Raw genomic sequence first — 19,904 nt, 5'->3', positions numbered from 1 at the left:
AATGGGATAGCTGCAGTTTCTCAGCTCTCTCCTTTGCAGCTGAGACCCAGGCTCGACAAGGAGCCATGACAGCATCTTCATATTCTTGTGCTATTTTCAGCCACACAGTTGGTTTCTTTTCTCCAGGAACCCATAACATTACTGATAGTGTATGGTTAAATGGGGATGGTGCAGCGTGCACAAACCTTCGCATCATAAGCTTAGGCCATGGCATGTGGTAAGGATCTACAGTCTTATCATCAGTATAAATCACATCTTGTACAGCCAGTTCATTCAGATACCTGATACCTTTTTCAAGCGTGACTGAAACACAAATGACAAGAGTCGTCTCCATAGGGTGGTGGTTCCAGCCTTTTTCCCAGATGCCCAATCAATACTTGCGTCTTTGGCCAGGGACCCCAAATGCCTGGCTTCTCTCTGAGTTAATGATATGGTAGCAGGCCCGTCATTCCAGCATCGGAGTAACCAAGTGAGAAGTGGTTCACCTGCAAAACAGCCAAAGTCCTTTCTTAGAGTATGAAAGTCCCTCATGGAATAGGACTGAACATATGCTGCTGTGTCCTCCATGTCAGATAATTCTGCTTCAGCTGCTCTGCGAGGAGAGGCAGTACCTTCTGTCTGCTCTGTCACCTGGTTGTCTTGTGCAGACTTTGAAGGGCTAGGGATAAGATCTGATTTCTTTTGTTTTACTTTGCTGCTAGTCACAGGGTCAACAAGTAGCTGTGTGGGCTGAAGGGGAGAGGCTGGGGTGTTTGCAGCAGCAGCAGCAGCAGCAGGGCTCTCTGAACAGCAGCAGTGTCTGTGGGGGTGGAGGCAGCAGCTGCAGCTGTAGCAGAGGTGCTGGCGATGCTCGCCGGCCATGTTCGAGTTCATAGAATCATAGAATCATAGAATTGGCTGGGTTGGAAGGGACCTCAGAGATCATCGAGTCCAACCCTTTTACCACCGTTGTGGTTGCTAGACTATGGCACTGAGTGCCACATCCAGTCTCTTTTTAAATATCTCCAGGGACGGAGAATCCACTACTTCCCTGGGCAGTCCATTCCAATGCCAGATCACTCTCTCCGTAAAGAAATTCTTTCTAATATCTAACCTAAATTTCCCCTGGCACAACTTAAGACCATGGCCTCTTGTCTTGTTGAAAGTCGTCTGGCAAAAGAGCCCAACCCCCACATGGCTACACCCTCCTTTCAGGTAGTTGTAGACAGTGATGAGGTCTCCCCTGAGCCTCCTCTTCTCCAGGCTGAACAACCCCAGCTCTCTCAGCCTCTCCTCATAGGGTCTGTGCTCGAGTCCCTTCACCAGCCTGGTTGCCCTCCTTTGGACCTGCTCCAGGACCTCGATATCCTTCCTGAACTGGGGGGCCCAGAACTGGACATAGTACTCGAGTTGTGCCCTTGTGTGAGGGGGGGCTGAGCAGTGGCTGCAGAGGCAGGAGGTGGGGTGCTCTCTGTACCAGGGGCGGCTCTCACTCTCCAAACAGCAACTCTCGACCTCCTAGAAGGTATGCTCATTCTCATGACTCTGATTATTGTCTTACTCCTCACCAGTATATGAGAAAAATTAACAACACCCACCAGGAGAATCAGAAAAAAAATGCTATTGCTACTAAAATCTGGTGGAGTCAGCCCAAAATAAGATGGAGTGGTATAATTTCCCAAATTGAAACTGAAAGTGTAATTACCAACCAAGATTTTATCTCTGTATGAACACCACTGCACCATGTACCACTGCATATCAGTATTGAAGACTATATCACAATGATGGTTCTTAAGCAGCTCTTACCAAAAATAAACCACATATTAATGCTAATCCCAGCTACAAAAACACATATCACATGCCCTGAATACCAAGTTTACAGCACAGTTGGTTTAATTTCCAACCCTGTGAAATTTCCAAAGAAAGAGGTCTGATTCCTGCTCAGCAAGGTCATCTCAGTATCCTTCCACTGGAGTTGGAATTCAAACTATTCAGGCAAATTAGTTGAAAATTGAACTGGGATCAAGCTAATTAGGTTAAGCCCTGCGTTGAGTGCCAGTAAATCTGCTATGATTTAATACGGGGCTGTCAATTAACCAAATGACAGATGCTCTCTATTAATCCTCCTCCCCTCCCTGATAAAGAAAGGAGAGAGAATAAGGGAGAGAGACTTATGGGTTGGAAATTAAACTACAAATATTTAACAAAACAATAATGATAAAAAGGAAAAAAATACTAAATATATACAACTATGCAGAGAAATGATACCATATTCCTCCTTCCTTTCCCCCAGTAACTCTCACATCACCACCGAGGCTGCAGGGCAGCCCTGGGAAAGTCCAGGCTGGATTCCTGGGGTCAGCAGCAGTCAGGAGCTGGAGGCAGGAACACACAGATTCAGGCTGGTATGGATCAGGACCACAGGCAGACAGAGGGATGGATGGAATCCTCTCAGGATGCTGAAGCAAAAAGGAAGAGAGGAAGAAGTTTGACCAAAGGGCCAAATGAAGCAGGCAAAAAGAAGGGGAAGGGGTTTGACCCTCATAATTCCTTAGATTTATACTGGGCATGACGCATGTGGGATGGAATACTCTGTTTGGTCAATTTTGGTCATGTATCTTGTCTGCTCCTCCCTAAAGGAGATTTGCAGGTTTGATGACCTTACTCCTGTTCTCTTTCTAGAGCACATGATGTTGCTCAGACCTAAGCAGTGGCCTTGGTTGTGCATAACATTCTCCAGCCGTAACTGTAAACATCGAGTGTTATCAGCCCTAGAAGCAGACACTGACTGCGAGACTTGCTGTTAATCTCAGCGGGTACAGCTACTTGCAAGAGACTTAGCTGAAAGCAAAGTTACAAGACAGAAAAGCTTTATCCTGGCCCAAAACAGGACAATTTTATGCTTTCTGAGCTGAGAAATGCTGTGGTATTTTTTCACCTTTATTGAGGCTGATTTTCACCTTTATGTGTTTTGTCTTCTTCCCTTAAAACTCTTTCCCTTTTAATTTCTTTATTCTCTGTCCCCCTGTGGCGTATAGGCTTTCTTGGATCACTAACATACACATCTGCAGGCTTTCAGTTCTTATCTCTCTCTGCCCTAACCTTGTTCTTGCTAGGGCCTTGTTCAAGATGTCCATTTATCTCCTTTAGATTTTATATGGAAATGTAATATATCTATGTGCATATTATAATTTCAAGTTTTTTACTGAATCGAACACAAGCAACCCTGTGAAAATATATAAGGCCAGCTGTCAGTTGTATCTGAAGCTTTTTCTTTGAAGAAGGAAGCAAAATAGCTTCTCAAAAAACCTATTCTAGAAATACTCCCTGACTCATGAGAAAAACACCTTACTGAGCAATTTTGGTTGTTCTTTTTCACATTTGACACGGAAGCACCAGTTAGAAAATCAGAGAACCAACACAAATAAACATCACAGAAAGCTAAAGTCTTTACAATGTGAATTGATGGCTGTAAGTGACCAAGGTGTGACCAGCTATTTTATAACAAAAAAAGTATCTGTCTTTTTTACAGATTCTAAGCTTTTCCAGTTATGTTTTCTAGGGTCTTTAAGTTGACCTGGTGTTACAGTTGTTTTTAAGCAGTTTCTTTTTCAATTATTATATGTAATTTAGTACTGATTAATAGTGCCTTTTTTGTTCCAAAGCCTTCTCTGAGTCATTAACACCATATTTATATGGAGAAGGAATGATTCTTTATTTAGTTATTTGATTTTGGAGAGAGTTGCAAACGTCACAGTAATTATTTTATTTTTACTGGAGCACCACTTGAAACTTACTGAAATCAGTGGAAAGTCTGTATATCAGAAAGAGCATCAGCATTTAGGGAAATTAAGAAGTTTACTGAATCAAAATATTGGGCAGAAAAAAGTACTCAGCTGACAAAAAAATTAAAATTTTGACATTTTTCTGTCTGGAGAGAGAGTGAAAGATAGCTGTGATGCCTTTAAAGGTTTTAACATTATGTTCGTTATAAGGTGAAAATTTCCATGAATACTACTTTTTAATCTTGAATTCTTCAGGGCTAAAAAATTTGTTCACAGCGTGGAACTTCAGGGGTCTCTCAGGATGCAGTATACTTACATGTAAACAAGAGAAAAGTTTCCCTATGTAAAGAAAATAATGTCTTCAAGATAATTTTTTTCCTTACAAGCATAAATAAAGAGTACTTTTTAGTGTATATGCATCTCATATTTGAATATGCAATACATTTCATGCAAGTCATTCAAGGACTTAAGAACCAACACTATATTATCACCATTTATACTACCAAATTGTTTTCTGCTGTTGTTTTAATCAGTATGTGATTAAAATAATTTCTTAGTTTTTTTGGTTTTGTAACAGTTGCATTTTCATTAAGGAAGTGAAAGCCTAGTGGTGGTTTGTTGTTTAAGCTAATCACATGAGTAGTTCTCTTTTTTTTTTAGATAATCCCTCAGCAACTTCTGTTTGCTGCAGAAACGTGAAGAACCTGTAAATATAACGGGGTTCTTGCTCACTCTGGAACGCAAGTGCAGACCACTTCAGGATACAAAATGGATGTAATGTTACTTTAAAAGATTGACTTAGCCCACTGGATTTGTCTGGGGTCATAAGAGGCCAGTGGTTAATGGACAAGTATTTGTTTTAAATCTGACAAAGCTACCTATGTGTGCAGATAAGCAGCAGGTGTATACTCTTAGGTGTGAGATTTTAGCATAGTTGATTGTATTATATTCCATTATGCATCTGTTCTATGTAGGCTCAAAGAGAAAAGTAACACTTCATTAAAGATGGTAGCACTCAGAAACTTGCTCAAAGTGTCTGCGAAACTGTTGTTTCTTTTTTCCATTTCTTTCAGGTTCTCAAACCACTAGATGTGAAAACCAAATTCTACAATGCTGAGGTAAGTGAGAGCTGCATGTATTTGGGTTTGATTTGGTATGCTGAGTTTATTAATTGATGTGGTTTTATTAAATTCAAATTTAATAAGTTTATTAAATTCAAAGAGCTTCTTAAGTTCATGGTTCTGAGAAAGGTGATAATTTATAAAAGGAAAAAAATAGGTGATGAGTTTATATGATTAAGGTTAAGAAGATTTATACTTTTGATACATAGAGAGCAAAGAGATAGTAACTAAGGCAGACATTTCGGGACATTAATGCAGTTGACCAACAGTTTTCTGTATTTTCCACTTTTCTGTGAGCTCAAATAATTTCAGTTATTGCATGCATATTTAGGCTGGTGAGTGCTTCATCTAAGGGAGATTAATTGTTCACTAGCAGATAAGAATTGGAGAAATTGGAGAAATTTAAATTTCCTCAGTATAAATAGGACCCCCACTGTTCAATAATTTAATTTTTAGGTTTGTGACAGTTAAACAAAGTACTTCAAAATTAAATGACAGTGTATATGCCTTGTAACTGGCCATTTATTTGGATATACTTAGGCTTTGACTACCTATGTGAAGAATTTTAATTTAAGAAAGTGGAAACTCATAAAACCATTCTCTTTATTTGTGCACATTCCCTGTGCATGTAACTATTGCATAGGTCTGTCGCAGGGTATAAACTTCCACAGTATCTCATTAGATAGAAAATTAGGACATTTGTTTCCGTCATTGTCATTTACCTGTGTAATGAGCAAGTAGCTCAATCTTGTGAGTGTTGTATTCTGTATTGTTTCTATGAAGTTCAGACTGAACCCTGCAAAGTTTGAGAGCTTCCATTATGAGCATTATTTTTTTCCCCATAAATACTGGAATGTGGTCATCTATTAGACTGCTAGTGGCTTTGCTGAAAACCTTCATTAGTATTCCTAAACAGTGTGTTTACAACAGTTTTAAAGACAGTGAAGTTGTAGGTGTGTTATGTTGCATTGTATAGTAGATGGGAAAAACATGAAAGTGCCAGTGAGAGGAGAAGAAAATATATGGAATTTTGGCAATCTGAAAAGTAACTTGTGTTTTGCAAGTAGAAAATACTTTGCTCTCCATTTTTAACTAAGCAGGTAATATGCTTGTTAAGCACATATAAAGCAAAGGGGTCTCCAAATCTATTGTTCTAATTATTTATCTCGTCATAATCACACCTTTGGTTCACCATGCAAAATTATGGCTATAGAGGTGTGAAAGGTGCATTTCTTTCTCTTACTAACAGTATCAATAGCTGACACAGAAGGGAGAAATAACAGGTGAGCATTTCTGCTCTACGAATGGGTTTCCAGATGCAAAGTTCTGTCTTGTTCAGAGTTGGGCAGAAACCCTGCAGTAAAGGTTTTCTCTGTTGTGAATCAGTAGCATGTAAATTATGAGACATTTAATACATATAATTTATATAGAGGGAGAATAAATCAAGTCATAGGTCATATGTGATTCAAATATAGTACTGGGGAAAGAAAAACATTTTCATAAAAATTTGTTGGTAGGTGCATCTAGGCCATAGTCTTCAATCCTTACACTGACCAGCTGGAAGATACTTAAGTGGGGCTGGAACATAAGTATGTATCCCTGGTTGGCTGCTTTACAGAAGTGATGTTATCCTTAAATGGGAATTTCTGGAAATGTCTCCTGCTCTGATTTAAGAACAAAAACAGTCCTAAAAAAACTAGGTAATTCTTCTAGGAACAAAAAACCCTCCATTTTCATGCATTGATGATTATATTATTGTTTCAGACAGAAAATATGTGGTAGGGGAAAGACAGGCAGATAAGTTAAATGTTGCTGTCTTTCTATATGTCACATGTAATTTCAGTTTTGTACTGAAACAGTTAAGAACAAATGGAAATAAAGACCTCTATAAGGTAAATTCTGGGCAAACATTTAACATAGGTGGAAAGTATTCTTTTCTTACAAAATTGTTTTACTAGCTGGCCTTGCTAAGGGACTTAATAAACTCCATTTCTCAGCCACCAGTTTCTCATGTAAAGATCTGTGAGAAGTGTCTGAGCTAGAATTTGTGGGTTTCATTTTTGTTTTTTTCTCCCACCATAAAGTTTCTAAAAGGCTTTTTAGATGCCATTTGCTTCTCCTTTTCAGGAAGAAACTCCCATTACAGTAGTATCTGTATGAATGCAAAAAAGTTTTTTAAAGATTTTGGATATTAACTGAAAAATTTTCATTTGCCTAGCAAACTAACCAATACAGTACTTCATGCTTTGCTTTTGGAAGTCATATATGGTGCTGCTATGTGTTGTGACTGCAGAAGTAAAATAATTTTTTTTTTATTACTAGAAAGAAATTTATTTATGTATTTACTATTTTATTTATTTATTTATTTATTAGAAATAAGGCTTTGGTTAGATGTTGTATGTTATACTGCATTGCTGTCAAAGCACTTAGGCCTTCATCCTCAATGTTAAGAAACACTGTTATCTTTGGTAGCAGGGGAGAAAAAATTCAGTCATTAGTCAACTAAAGGTCCTTAAAGGTTTACTAACAAAGTAAACTGTTACAATTAATATTACAGGTGTTGTGCTATCTATTAATAAAGTCTGACACTAAAAGTATTTTCTGCTAGAAATTATAATACTTTTTTTTTTTTTTTCTTTTCTTAAACAAGGAATGATGCTGAATGTTAATTTTCTTGCTTGTTGCTCATATTGCAGTAGCACCCAAATCAAGTTGATCACTTAAATTTATGCATAGAATGCATGCCCTGACACCCTAACCTCCGGGAAACCTGAGGCTGAATTGCCTACCCTGGTCTATAGGAAGTCTATCACTGACTCTGGTGTACCTTGGAAAAAGCTCTGTAAGAGGCTCTGTTCCTGCAAATATGCATAGGCAGACAAATATTAAGACAGTTAAGAAAACAAAGTTTGCAGTTAAAGTAGAGTTTTGAAATTGTGGATATTCGAATGTTTTTCTTGATTATGCTATACTAAATTTTGTTATAACTTGCAATATTGTAGCTTTGCTAGTAGAAGACATTGCCACATTACTTTTGTTTGAGACCTTATGTATGCATAGGTACTTGGATTATCTGCAAAATGACAAGGACTGTTTTCCCATTTTATATACAACCCATTGCATGGATTTAATATCGGGCCCAATTTTAAACTTCCTCAAAACATTTTTTTGGGGGGTCAGTTTGTTCTCTCATATCTTACCTGTGACTTGTGTGCCTTAGGCTCTACTTCAGATTAGTTCTGAAGTGAAGCTAGTAAACCACGTAACCATACTAGCTATACTTAGAAATGTAATTGTCATCTTTGTTTGCATCCATTTTTATTTGTTTCTGTCTTACTAATGCTATCTTGTTTAGATGGTGCAAAAAAAATGCAGAAATGCATTTTGTTTGAAAGTTAGCCTCCTTTTTCTTTAACATTTAACCCTAATTTCTCTAATGTGTTCTTTTTTATTTTCCCATTAGAGTGACCTCAGTTCTGTGGTAATTTTTATTTATTTTTTTATAAATATGTATGCTTTTTTAATTGCCTATCTGTCTCTATGCCTGTTGTTGACATTCTTTTAAAAGACATAATGGAAAAGCAATGTTTGTTCTTCATATCATGAACTGATGTTTTCTCATCTTTGTATGTGCAGCTAATCACTTAAATGGTTAGCTCTTTCTTTAATACCCATTGTTGAAACTAAAAGTAGGTGATTACAGAATCTTGCTTGCGGGGGTCCTCCTATAAAATATGGAAGTTTTACTGAATTCATTATTTGAAGAACCGAGTTAATCCCCCCTAAATATTTACTGCTTTTGAGCCATAGAATTGTAGGTTTTACTACAGCACTGCTTGTGTGATGAAACTTATGAAATCATGTCTGATTCGTGGAGACAGTGGGTTTGAGGAGAGAGCAGCTTTTGGATATTCTTCCTTCCTTTTGCTAGCTGGAACTGCACTTTCCAACTTTTAACTGCATGCAAGAGTTAATACAATACTTCTGCAGTCTGATTTCACATTAAGGTATCAAAATAAACTGCATTCTTCTGAAATACTTAAAGAATTACTTTTTTCTTAAGTGGTATTAAAACAACTCAAGAATAGCACAAAACTAACTTGCTTTTTCATTATGCTGCTTGGTCTTTTCCCTTTCAAATTAGCTTTTTTCTAAATTTCTGCCTATGGTTGCTGCATTGAAAACAACTAAAATTTGGGTAAATGGACACTTTGAGCAATGGATTTATGGGATATAAACAATATCAATTTAAGTGACAGTCAGATGTCAGTATAGTAATGATTACTGAGATCCATATTTTAGTTGGAATTATTTCCAACTCCTGCAAGTGTGAGATGTGCCTTAGGCATGAATCTTGCAGTTTTCATTACAATATACATGCAGTAATCTGTTTTGTGTTTAACACACTTATAAAGCACTCGTACGTGCAGTACTGGTTTGTATTTATCTTTCTAACATAATGTCTTTTTAGACTAAAAATATTTTTACCATTTTGTCCTACTTCTATTTTTTTAATTTACAAGGAGGACTATTTGTATAATGAGGTAATTTATTTACACTGATGAAAAAGAAACTAAGCCTCCTTCCATCTTCCTCATAAAAATGCTTTTAAAAAATATGGTTATCACTATATGTCAACTGTTTCATACTGAATCTATTGAACAGAGTATTTCAGTTGGAAGGGATGTAAAATGATCATCTAGTCCAACTTCCTCAATCAATATCTCTCTTGTAAATGCAAATTTTGTAGCCCCCCACATCCCCCTCCACACTCCCCCCCCCCTTTTTTTTTTTTCCAATTGGCACTTAGTTGGTTTATTTGTTCACTTCTCCAGAAGCTCGTATCTCTAGCAGACTGAGCCTTCTCTAATTATTCTAGCCTGAGATTTTAGGGCTGCAAAGCAGCTTCACTGGTCTGCAGTTCCACAGGAGCAGTGAAGCAAAATTACCTCAGTTCCACATTTTTACAGCTTCTGAAGTTGTAATTGTAGATTTTGTTCCTCCAATAGAATCAGTTCTTACTGATACAGTCTTTCAGCATTGACTTCATGTAACAGATACATCTTAAAGAATGTTTTGAAGGTAGAGCACTAGTTAAAACAATTGTTGGATGCATATAATATTGGTAACCATTGGCATGATATAGATGAGTGAAAGAGGAGGCTGATTTTTGATTTTTAGCCACTACATCAAAGTTATATAATAATAAACAAATCTCAGCATGCACCTCAATTATTTTACTTCACTTAAGGAAAAACACACTTTAATTTATACAGCTTGATGCTCTAGTAATCTGGCATGGCATGTTGTTGCGCACTGCAATTCCTTACCATGTATTCTGTTTTTTTCTTTTTTAATAATTTGGATTAAAAATTGAGTTGGTGAGATTCTTCAGAAGTGGTGGTCTGATGCATTACAAATAAGCAGTAGCTAGAACGTAGTGAAATTATCCCACATCCATTGTTTGGCGAGATACCTGTTGACTAACACTTTTGCTCCTGTTGTTACTGGGATTAAGGTTTATTCTTGCATTAATTAATTTGATTTGCAGGCATGAACTAAACACATCTGACTTTTTTTTTTTTTTTTTTTTAACAATAGGAGTGTCTACTCTTCAGTAAGTCTAATAATGTTTTCATGAACATACACTTTTTGGGTGTTTTTTTTTCAGACTGATGAAGTGTTTCTGGAAGCTCAAATTCAGAATATCACCACTTCTCCAATGTTTATGGAGAAGGTTTCTCTGGAGCCATCTATGATGTACAATGTTGTAGAACTCAACACAGTTGATACAGCAGGGGAAAGGTATGTTTGGATGCTTGACTTCAAAACTCTTAACTATGATTTAATGAGATAAGAATTGCTACAGTTAGTGAGTTATCTGTAATGGAAGAATTGTAGTTCTTTGCTTGATTATAAAGATCAAATTCCTGTTACTGATTGAGCTGCAAAAATTATTAGTTTCCTTTTTATGGAAACTATTGTTGAAACTTTGTAATTCTCTAGAGAAATCCCCAGCTTATTATTACCTAAGTAATTGGTAACATGGGTGAAATGGTAACATGAAAACATACTTCAGTATCTCCAGTATAAAATTTAGCCCACATCTGCTTCTGACTTGATGTGTGTATCCATGTGTATGTAGCCTTACAGGACCCATCTGCCTTGTCCTTGCTTCCCTCTAGTAGAGTCATAACTGGTTTCAATTGTTCTGATTCAGATCTAGCAAGAAAACAAAGTTGAATCAGTGGGATTTCCACATCAGTTCTTTGACTCAGATGATTCATTTTCCCCCCATTTGTCCTTAGTGCTGCCTAAATTGTAGAATCTTTTTCTGTTGTGAAAACACCAAAAAAATTCTGTGTTTTACCATGAATAAAATACACACACATATTGAGACAGGTGAGGGATGGATTGGAAAAAAGGCTGGGTTCTTAAGTCTTTCTGAAAACAACTGATTAAATAAGATATAATGTTTTTTTCTTCTAGTGAGTCTACTTTTGGCTCAAGGAATTATTTACAACCTATGGATACACGTCAATACTTATACTGCCTCAAGCCAAAGAAAGAATTTGCAGAGAAAGCTGGAGTAATAAAAGGTGTAACAGTGATTGGTAAATTAGACATTGTATGGAAAACTAATCTGGGTGAACGAGGAAGGCTGCAAACTAGCCAGCTCCAAAGAATGGTAAGCTTAACATCCATTTTTAAGGCAAGTCAATGAAAAATTTAATAACAACTTGAAGGAAAACTTCAAGCTGCTTATTTTCTGGACCTTGTTCAGAATTCACCTGTTCCTTACTTAATTAGAAAGTTATTTAATTCATTTGGTCAGTGAAGTGTGGGAAAAAAACACTATTCCTGTAGCTGAACAAATGCATTCTTGTTCCTTTTGGTCATGCGGATGGCAGCATCTTTTATTTCCTTGCGGATTTGTTTTGTCACACATAACATGGTTCGTCCTTTTTTTAGCACTGAACAGCATAAAGTAGTGGATTATGTACTTACATTGCTAGAAACAAGTAACCTATGTAGCAAAAGACATTAGTCATAGTCAGAATAAAGTTAGCTTCTCAAATACCATTTGGCATCAAACTGAAAAGCATTGACAAAAGAACTCTAAGTGTGCTGTTGACACAGAAGTCTGCTCTTCATACAGAAATTTTAGCTTTGAATAACAATTTTTGTGTGTAGGACAATCCTATTTCTCTTTCATGTCAATTTTGATTGAATCTATTCTGTTATAAGTGATTTAGAAATTGTTCATGAATTTTAAGTTGCAATTACTAGCTTGCTCAAGTCAGCTGCACACTCTGTACTCGAATGCTTAAACCTGAATTGCATTTTTTGAATCAAGGATGGTGTGACATGGGAGAGAAGTTAAAAGGCCTTAACAATTTTAATTTGAATTTACAAAACTTGTAATTGGGTTTCTACCTCCACCACGTTGTCCCTACCCTTGCCCATCTTCTACTAAATTGAGTGGCTCTGTAGGGGAATCACACAGACTTGGAACTAGGCAAGCAAATTTGGATTCTGCAAATTCACAGCTAAATGACTAAAACTTCTCTTTTTTTATTTGAGGTGTTAAATATCTGTATAACCCCATATATCTGTATATATGTACAGATATCAGCTGGACTGCAACTATCTAACAGGGGAAAAAGGACTCTAGCCCACAAGCTGGCGGGTCTAATAAGGAGGGCTTTAAACTAGGTTCAAAGGGGGAAGGGGTTGAAACAAGGTCCTCCGGAAAGGAGCCCAAGGGTGGACAGCGCAAGTTAAGGGACAAATCAGCAGCCCAGCTGAAATGCATGTACACCAATGCACGCAGCATGGGCAACAAACAGGATGAGCTGGAAGCCACCGTGCAGCAGGAAAGATATGATGTAGTCGCTATCACGGAAACGTGGTGGGATGACTCCCATGACTGGAGTGCTGCAATGGGTGGCTACAGGCTCTTCAGAAAGGACAGACAGGGTAGAAGAGGTGGAGGGGTAGCCCTGTATGTTAGAGAGTCTCTTGACTCCACAGAAATTGAAGTAGGTGATAATAAGGTGGAGTGCCTGTGGGTAAGAATCAGGGGGAAGGCCAACAAGACTGATACTGTGGTGGGAGTCTGTTACAGACCACCCAACCAGGAGGATGAGGGTGATGAACTCTTCTACAAGCAGCTGGCACATGTTTCAAAATCGTTGTCCCTTATTCTCGTGGGTGACTTTAACCTGCCGGACATCTGCTGGGAATTCCACACAGCAGAGAGGAGGCAGTCTAGGAGATTCCTAGAGTGTATTGAGGATAATTTCCTGATGCAGCTGGTAAATGAGCCTACCAGGGATGGAGCCCCACTTGATCTACTCTTTACAAACAGAGAGGGGCTGGTGAGGGATGTGGTGGTCGGAGGGCGTCTGGGACTTAGTGATCACGAAATAATAGAGTTCTCAATAATCAGGGACACAAGGAGGGTTGTCAATAAAACCTCTACATTAGACTTCCGGAGGGCAGATTTTGGCCTTTTCAGAAGACTAGTCCGGAGCATATCCTGGGAAACAGCCCTTGAAAACAAAGGGGTCAAGGAGGGATGGACATTCTTCAAAGAGCAAGTTTTGAAAGCTCAGGAGCAGGCTATCCCGGTGTGCCGAAAGGCGAGCCGGCGGGGAAGACGACCACTCTGGCTCAACAGAGAGACTTTGAAGGAAATTAGGATTAAGAAGAGGGCCTACCGGTTATGGAAAAAAGGGTTATCTACTCAAGAGGAATTCAGGAATACAGTTAAGTTATGTAGGAAAAAAATTAGAGACACAAAGGCACAACTTGAACTAAATCTCGCCACCTCTGTGAAGGATAACAAGAAGTCCTTCTACAGATACATCAGTAGCAAAAGGAGGGGCAAGGAAAACATTCATTCTTTAATGGACATGGACGGGAATGTAATTGTCAAAGATGAAGAAAAGGCTGAGGTATTTAACACTTTCTTTGCCTCAGTTTTTAACAGTAAAACGGGCTATCCTGATGACAGCTGGCTTCTGGAGCCTATAGGAGACAAGAATCTAAACACTCTCCCTGCAATCCAGAAGGAAACTGTCAGTGATCTACTGGGCTGCTTGGATCCCCACAAGTCTATGGGACCAGATGAACTCCATCCAAAGGTGATGAGAGAGTTGGCAGAAGAGCTCGCCAAGCCTCTCTCTATCATCTACCAGAAGTCCTGGCTCACTGGGGACATCCCAGATGACTGGAAGTTGGCGAATGTCACGCCAATCCACAAGAAGGGCCGGAAGGAAGACCCGGGAAACTACAGGCCCGTCAGCCTGACCTCAGTGCCTGGCAGGGTTATGGAGCAGATCATCCTGGGGGCAATCACACAGCACCTGCAGGATGGACAGGGGATCAGACCCAGCCAGCATGGGTTTAGGAAGGGCAGGTCCTGTCTGACCAACCTGATCTCCTTTTATGATCAGGGGACCCGCCTGGTGGATGAGGGGAAGGCTGTGGATGTGGTCTATCTGGACTTCAGCAAGGCCTTCGACACCGTCTCCCACAGCATCCTCCTGAGAAAGCTGGCTGCCCACAGCTTGGACAAGCGTACTCTGCACTGGGTTAGGAACTGGCTGGAGGGCCGGGCCCAGAGAGTGGTGCTGAATGGGGCTGCTTCCAGTTGGCGGCCGGTCACCAGCGGTGTCCCCCAGGGATCAGTGCTGGGCCCAGTCCTGTTCAATATCTTCATTGATGACTTGGATGAGGGGATTGAGTCCATCATCAGCAAGTTTGCCGATGACACCAAGCTGGGGAGAAGTGTTGATCAGCTGGAAGGCAGGAGGGCTCTGCAGAGGGACCTGGACAGACTGGAGAGATGGGCTGACTCCAATGGGATGAGCTTCAACAAGGCCAAGTGCCGGGTCCTCCACTTTGGCCACAACAACCCTATGCAGCGCTACAAGCTGGGGACAGAGTGGTTGGAGAGCAGCCAGGCAGAAAGGGACCTGGGAGTCTGGATTGACAGGAAGCTGAACATGAGCCAGCAGTGTGCCCAGGTGGCCAAGAAGGCCAATGGCATCCTGGCATGTATCAGAAACAGCGTCACCAGCAGGTCCAAGGAGGTGATTCTGCCCCTATACTCAGCCCTGGTAAGGCCACACCTTGAGTACTGTGTTCAGTTTTGGGCCCCTCAGTTCAAGAAGGATATTGAGGTCCTTGAACAGGTCCAAAGGAGGGCAACCAAGCTGGTGAAGGGACTCGAACACAGATCCTATGAGGAGAGGCTGAGGGAGCTGGGGCTGTTCAGCCTGAGGAAGAGGAGGCTCAGGGGAGACCTCATTGCTCTCTACAACTACCTGAAAGGAGGCTGGAGCCAGGCAGGGGTTGGTCTCTTTTCCCAGGCAACTCTCAATAAGACAAGAGGGCATGGTCTTAAATTGTGCCGGGGGAAGTTCAGATTGGATATTAGAAAGAATTTTTTCACGGAAAGGGTGATCAGACATTGGAACGGGCTGCCTGGGGAGGTGGTGGACTCTTCGTCCCTGGAGACATTTAAAAAGCGACTCGATATGGCACTCAGTGCCATGGTCTAGTGACTGTGGCGGTAGCTGATCAAGGGTTGGACTCGATGATCTCTGAGGTCCCTTCCAACCCAGCCTATTCTATGATTCTATGATTCTATGATTCTATATATATATATCTGTATAATCTGTATAAAAACTGACTTTTTTTCCAAACTTAGTTTTGGAAGTTCATTGCTTGTTTTTAACTAAAACTCTTCCATTCTCAGTTGCCCTTTCTTACAATTTATTTTTAAAGATAGGGTGTTGGGTTTTTTTCCCCCATTCCTAAATCAGTGTTCTCTGACTGCATGCCTTTTTGCTGAATGTTTGAAAACTGCCCTTGAAGCACAGTGGTGACTAATGCACCTTCATACTCCAAGGTTAGTCGTAGTCATCCATCATTTTGTGATAGTGATTAACAGAGAAAAATGAGCTGGTTTGTGTACTTCAAGCAATATCTACCTTTGGAAAAGCAGCAAGCATTTTCTATGTTTTTTCCCTTTTGAGTTTCAGTGCAACTCAGTTTCCTCCTCATCTTTTAAGTGCTATCAGATCATTTCATTTCAAGGCTCCTATAACCTTCCATTTTCCTCCTAATCAATTTACTAGCCCTATAGCCATTGCTCCCCCCACAAAGTTTTACCTTACTGTGCCTCTCTCTCATTGTCATGGTTCAGATCAGGAATGTGGTTTTGAAATGGGTATCCTGGATCATCCCCACATACCAATTCAGTTTTTTTGTGGACTGGAAGCCACTTTATTTTTGAGTGACATTAAATCAGACAGATGAATGTCCACATTGTGCAAAGGGTGCTCGACCCTGCCCATGGACATTCTGTCCAGGACTATTTAGAACTAGTCCAAAGTTAAAGAACTTTTAAGCAAAAGCAAAGAATTGTATGGTTCATTCGATACCCTGAGCAACTGTCTAATTTTTGGGTGAACAATGTGTGCCTCCTTTTGGTGTTGACCAATTAGCCATTAGCTCTAGCCATCAGTTCTTGCAGTAATCTCACTGTTATAGCCAACAGCTATGTACTGGGTTAGGCCTTCTCATCTGCTTGTATGCCTTGATTTGGTCATTTGATTCTAATTTTATTCCGTAAAATACTGCTTTTATTGTTTCTGGTTTGGTTTGTGTTTTGTTTTGTTTTTTTTTTTTCTTGCTAGACTCTTAATTTAAAAGAGTAACATTCTAAGGCAAACTACCAGTTTTTAAGGGACCTCTGCATAGTTTTTCCAGTAGAGTCCTTCTTGTCATCTGATACAGTTGAAAATGTGTGCCTCTTTCCAGTGCTGGATAATAACTTCACTTTCTTGAAAGGTTCCAGACTTAGGTTACTCAACTGGTCTGAATCCTCCATTGGTTTGACGTCCTTTTGCTCACTCTAATGTCCTTTTTAATACAATTTCTGAATTGTCATCTGTCTTGAGTCTGCAATGCACTGTATATGACTAAAACCTGACCCCAGCCTTTCAAACACTGGCTTTCTGGACTGCTGTGGCTTAGCACTTTGGGTGAACCACAAACCTAAGGACAGAATTACTCTCTCTTTTCCCCCTGGCCATATCCCCCCCTCCTCCACAAGGGGAAGATAAAAGGGGAATAAAGACTGGAGAGTTTAAGTTGGAAACTGAAAACAATTTGATACAGATTTACTAACACAAGGGGAAGGTAATAACATAAGGGATAAAGTAACAAAGAATACAAATATATACATACATATATAAATATATATACACACACACACAACCCCATAGGTCTGGGCTGTGACTAGCAGGTGGTGAGCTGGTGGTAAAGGAGCACAGGGGAACAGCAGTGCAGCCAGGAGCAAGCAGAAAGGAAAAAAAAAAAAAGAGGAGCTGGTGGCTTTCCTGATCTTTATAAGAGTATGGATAGTAAATGGGAGGGAATAGGCCCCTCCCTTTGTGTTCCATCCCTCTCAGGCTCTGAAAGCCCTCCTTCTATAGTTCTTCCTGTTCAAACAATGATATGGACTTACTCTTCAAGAGTATCTTTTAATCAAGCTGTAACATAACTTCTACTACAGCATCCTTCTATCATCAGGATGGTAGTGAATTGAATTGAAACATGTCACAAGTGTAAGCCTTGTCGCAGACAGATTTTCCCCTTGTTTTTCCTTACCTGTTTTTTGTGGAGATTGAAAATAAAAAGCTTTTTATCTGCAGGTTACCATCTTGAATCAGCCCTGGTTGCTATTAAGTAGGGTATTTATCATAAGTTTGTTATTAGATGATGTGAATGTGTTCACCTCATAACACAATTGGATAGTTGACAGTGTTTAGATAACATACTTTGTAACTGGTGAGAGACCTAGAGGACTGAAATGGCAAGAATGAACAATTTTTTACTTCTTAGGATATGGAATAGTGGTGGATTTATGCAGGAAAAGTATACTTTCATTATCTGTAGTAAATACGTTACCTCTCTGAGAGAGAAGTCTTACAATAAAGCTGACCTCAGGAACTGTGTATGTGTATTCAAACTTCTAAGATGTGAACTCTCTGAAAAACTTAGTAATTGTCCTTGATCATCCTTGTCTTCTGATTTAAACCTATCATGAAGGTGGTCACTGGTAGCAGATGAAGCAATGCTGTGATTTGGGTAGAAAGCTAAAGCACAAAGAATCAATATTCTTTCTTCAAATTCCACTTATTGCAAGCTTTTTGCAGTAAATGAAAACTTAAGTAGTAAAAAATGCAGCTTTACGATCCAGCATCTGGGCATATATATTCTTGTGTCTTCTTAGGCTCCTGGTTATGGTGATGTAAGGCTTTCTTTGGAGACAATACCAGACACTGTAAACTTGGAAGAACCTTTTGACATTACATGTAAAATAACAAATTGCAGGTAATGATATTATGTGATTGCTGTGCTTTTTCCTGAGTGTGTTAAGTTGTGCCTGCTGTTTCATTTTCCAGTATTTTCTCCTGAAACAACTCAAACCTAGTCTTTACTATGTGTTTATAGCAACATGAAATTACTTGTAACATCTTTTGGATTACAATGATTAAAAAGACCCAAACAAAAAAAAGCTTCCCTCATGGTCTGATAATACTATTTGAACTAGGATATTGCTGTACTGGAATTCCGTGGAACTGGCTGCAATTTCACTTAAGATTGCAGCTCAAATTGCAAATAATATTAATTAATCTGGTAACAAAATGAGTGCATATGTAGTATTTTTTAAATAACAAGTAATTCTATCAGAATCAGTATCCAGTTTGATTTTATCCCTAGTTCCACACCACTGCTAGAATGTCTGCTGAACACTGTCACCAGTCTTTTGTATGTTATCTGTGTTTTGACTTGATTTGCGTTTACACCAGAATTGCTGTTTTTATGAAAGGGTAGCAAGAGTGACATTTAAATAAAGCAATTCTAATAGAAGTTGAAGCCAAGGACTAAAGCCATGTATCTGGTCTGCAGCTATTTCTCATAAAAATGTTTTACTCCATCCAAAATACGAGTTATTAACCTCCCTCATTGCCAGACCCATGACAAAGCTATGTGCAAGGGAATTACTGCACATCACAGTAAATCACAATAAATTCTTGCTGCATTATAATTATTTATAAATGCTTTAAAGAAGCCCACAGGTTTATTCTTGTTTTCAATTTTCTCTAGCAGTGAAAGGACTATGGATCTGGTGTTAGATATGTGCAATACTAATTCCATCCATTGGTGTGGAGTTTCAGGAAGGCAACTTGGAAAGCTGCATCCAAGCTCATCCCTTTATCTTGCACTTACATTGTTGTCTTCCGTGCAGGGCTTGCAAGTAAGTCTTTATGGCATAGTTTTGTTATAAAACAGCTGTCTTGCAGTTATTGTTTCTAATAACTCTTACATGTATTTTCCCTTTCTAGAGTGTCTCTGGCTTAAGACTTACAGACACGTTTTTGAAGAGAACCTATGAGTATGATGACATTGCACAAGTCTGTGTAGTTTCTTCAGAAGTCAAGCAAAGCTGAAGAAAATCTGTATTTCTGTGGGATTTTTTTTTTTTTGGACCAACTTCTTGATGTTTTTGCAGCCGAGTATTACAGATGCCTATATATCTACAAATATAACTGCATATTTGATTTGTCTGAGCATTTTTTGAATGTTTTAAAATATTTAAAAAACATGCATATACATTTTATGTAAACAGCCAGTGAAAAAAATGTCTAGCAAATTCTGTTGCATTAACATCACCTCAGGGCTGGAGGAAGAGATTGGTATGAAGCAGTAGTGCTTTGTAACTTATTTTTGTTATTTTAAAAATATTTAAAATGTTTCCAAATTCTGGTTCTGATAACAAAACTCCTTCAGAACAACTTTGAGGAACTGGCCTTTTACAAACAAGTTCCTGCAAACTGAACTCTTAGAAGAAATACTTCACCAGGTGTGGCACTGTATTTGCATAATACATAAGAACTAGAGCCTGAGAGATGCGAGAGATGAAAGAGTGCAGAGA

At 39.1% G+C, this 19,904-nt stretch overlaps 1 protein-coding gene across 4 annotated transcripts in view; it reads left to right on the top strand.

The window, feature by feature from the left end:
- The window catches only part of LOC103537182 (trafficking protein particle complex subunit 13), a 31,945-nt gene extending 12,427 nt beyond the window's left edge, over positions 1–19,518 (top strand). Inside the window, exons 7-13 of one of the 4 annotated variants that reach the window (XM_030467900.1) lie at positions 4,838–4,882; positions 8,349–8,366; positions 10,557–10,690; positions 11,375–11,573; positions 18,198–18,298; positions 19,079–19,226; positions 19,315–19,518. In XM_030467900.1, the coding sequence (XP_030323760.1) occupies positions 4,838–4,882; positions 8,349–8,366; positions 10,557–10,690; positions 11,375–11,573; positions 18,198–18,298; positions 19,079–19,226; positions 19,315–19,419 (750 nt within the window). In that variant the 3' untranslated portion in view covers positions 19,420–19,518. Of the gene's footprint in view, positions 1–4,837; positions 4,883–8,348; positions 8,367–10,556; positions 10,691–11,374; positions 11,574–18,197; positions 18,299–19,075; positions 19,227–19,314 lie in introns of all 4 variants that reach the window. The other 3 variants (XM_030467899.1, XM_030467902.1, XM_030467901.1) reach the window with 3 other exon arrangements.
- Positions 19,519–19,904: the final 386 nt, after the last annotated feature.

The sequence above is a fragment of the Calypte anna genome, chromosome Z (assembly GCF_003957555.1).
Source record: "Calypte anna isolate BGI_N300 chromosome Z, bCalAnn1_v1.p, whole genome shotgun sequence".
Taxonomy (NCBI): Eukaryota; Metazoa; Chordata; class Aves; order Apodiformes; family Trochilidae; genus Calypte; species Calypte anna.
Note: the sequence above shows the minus strand (reverse complement) of the source record. Positions and strands in the feature narration are given on the sequence as shown.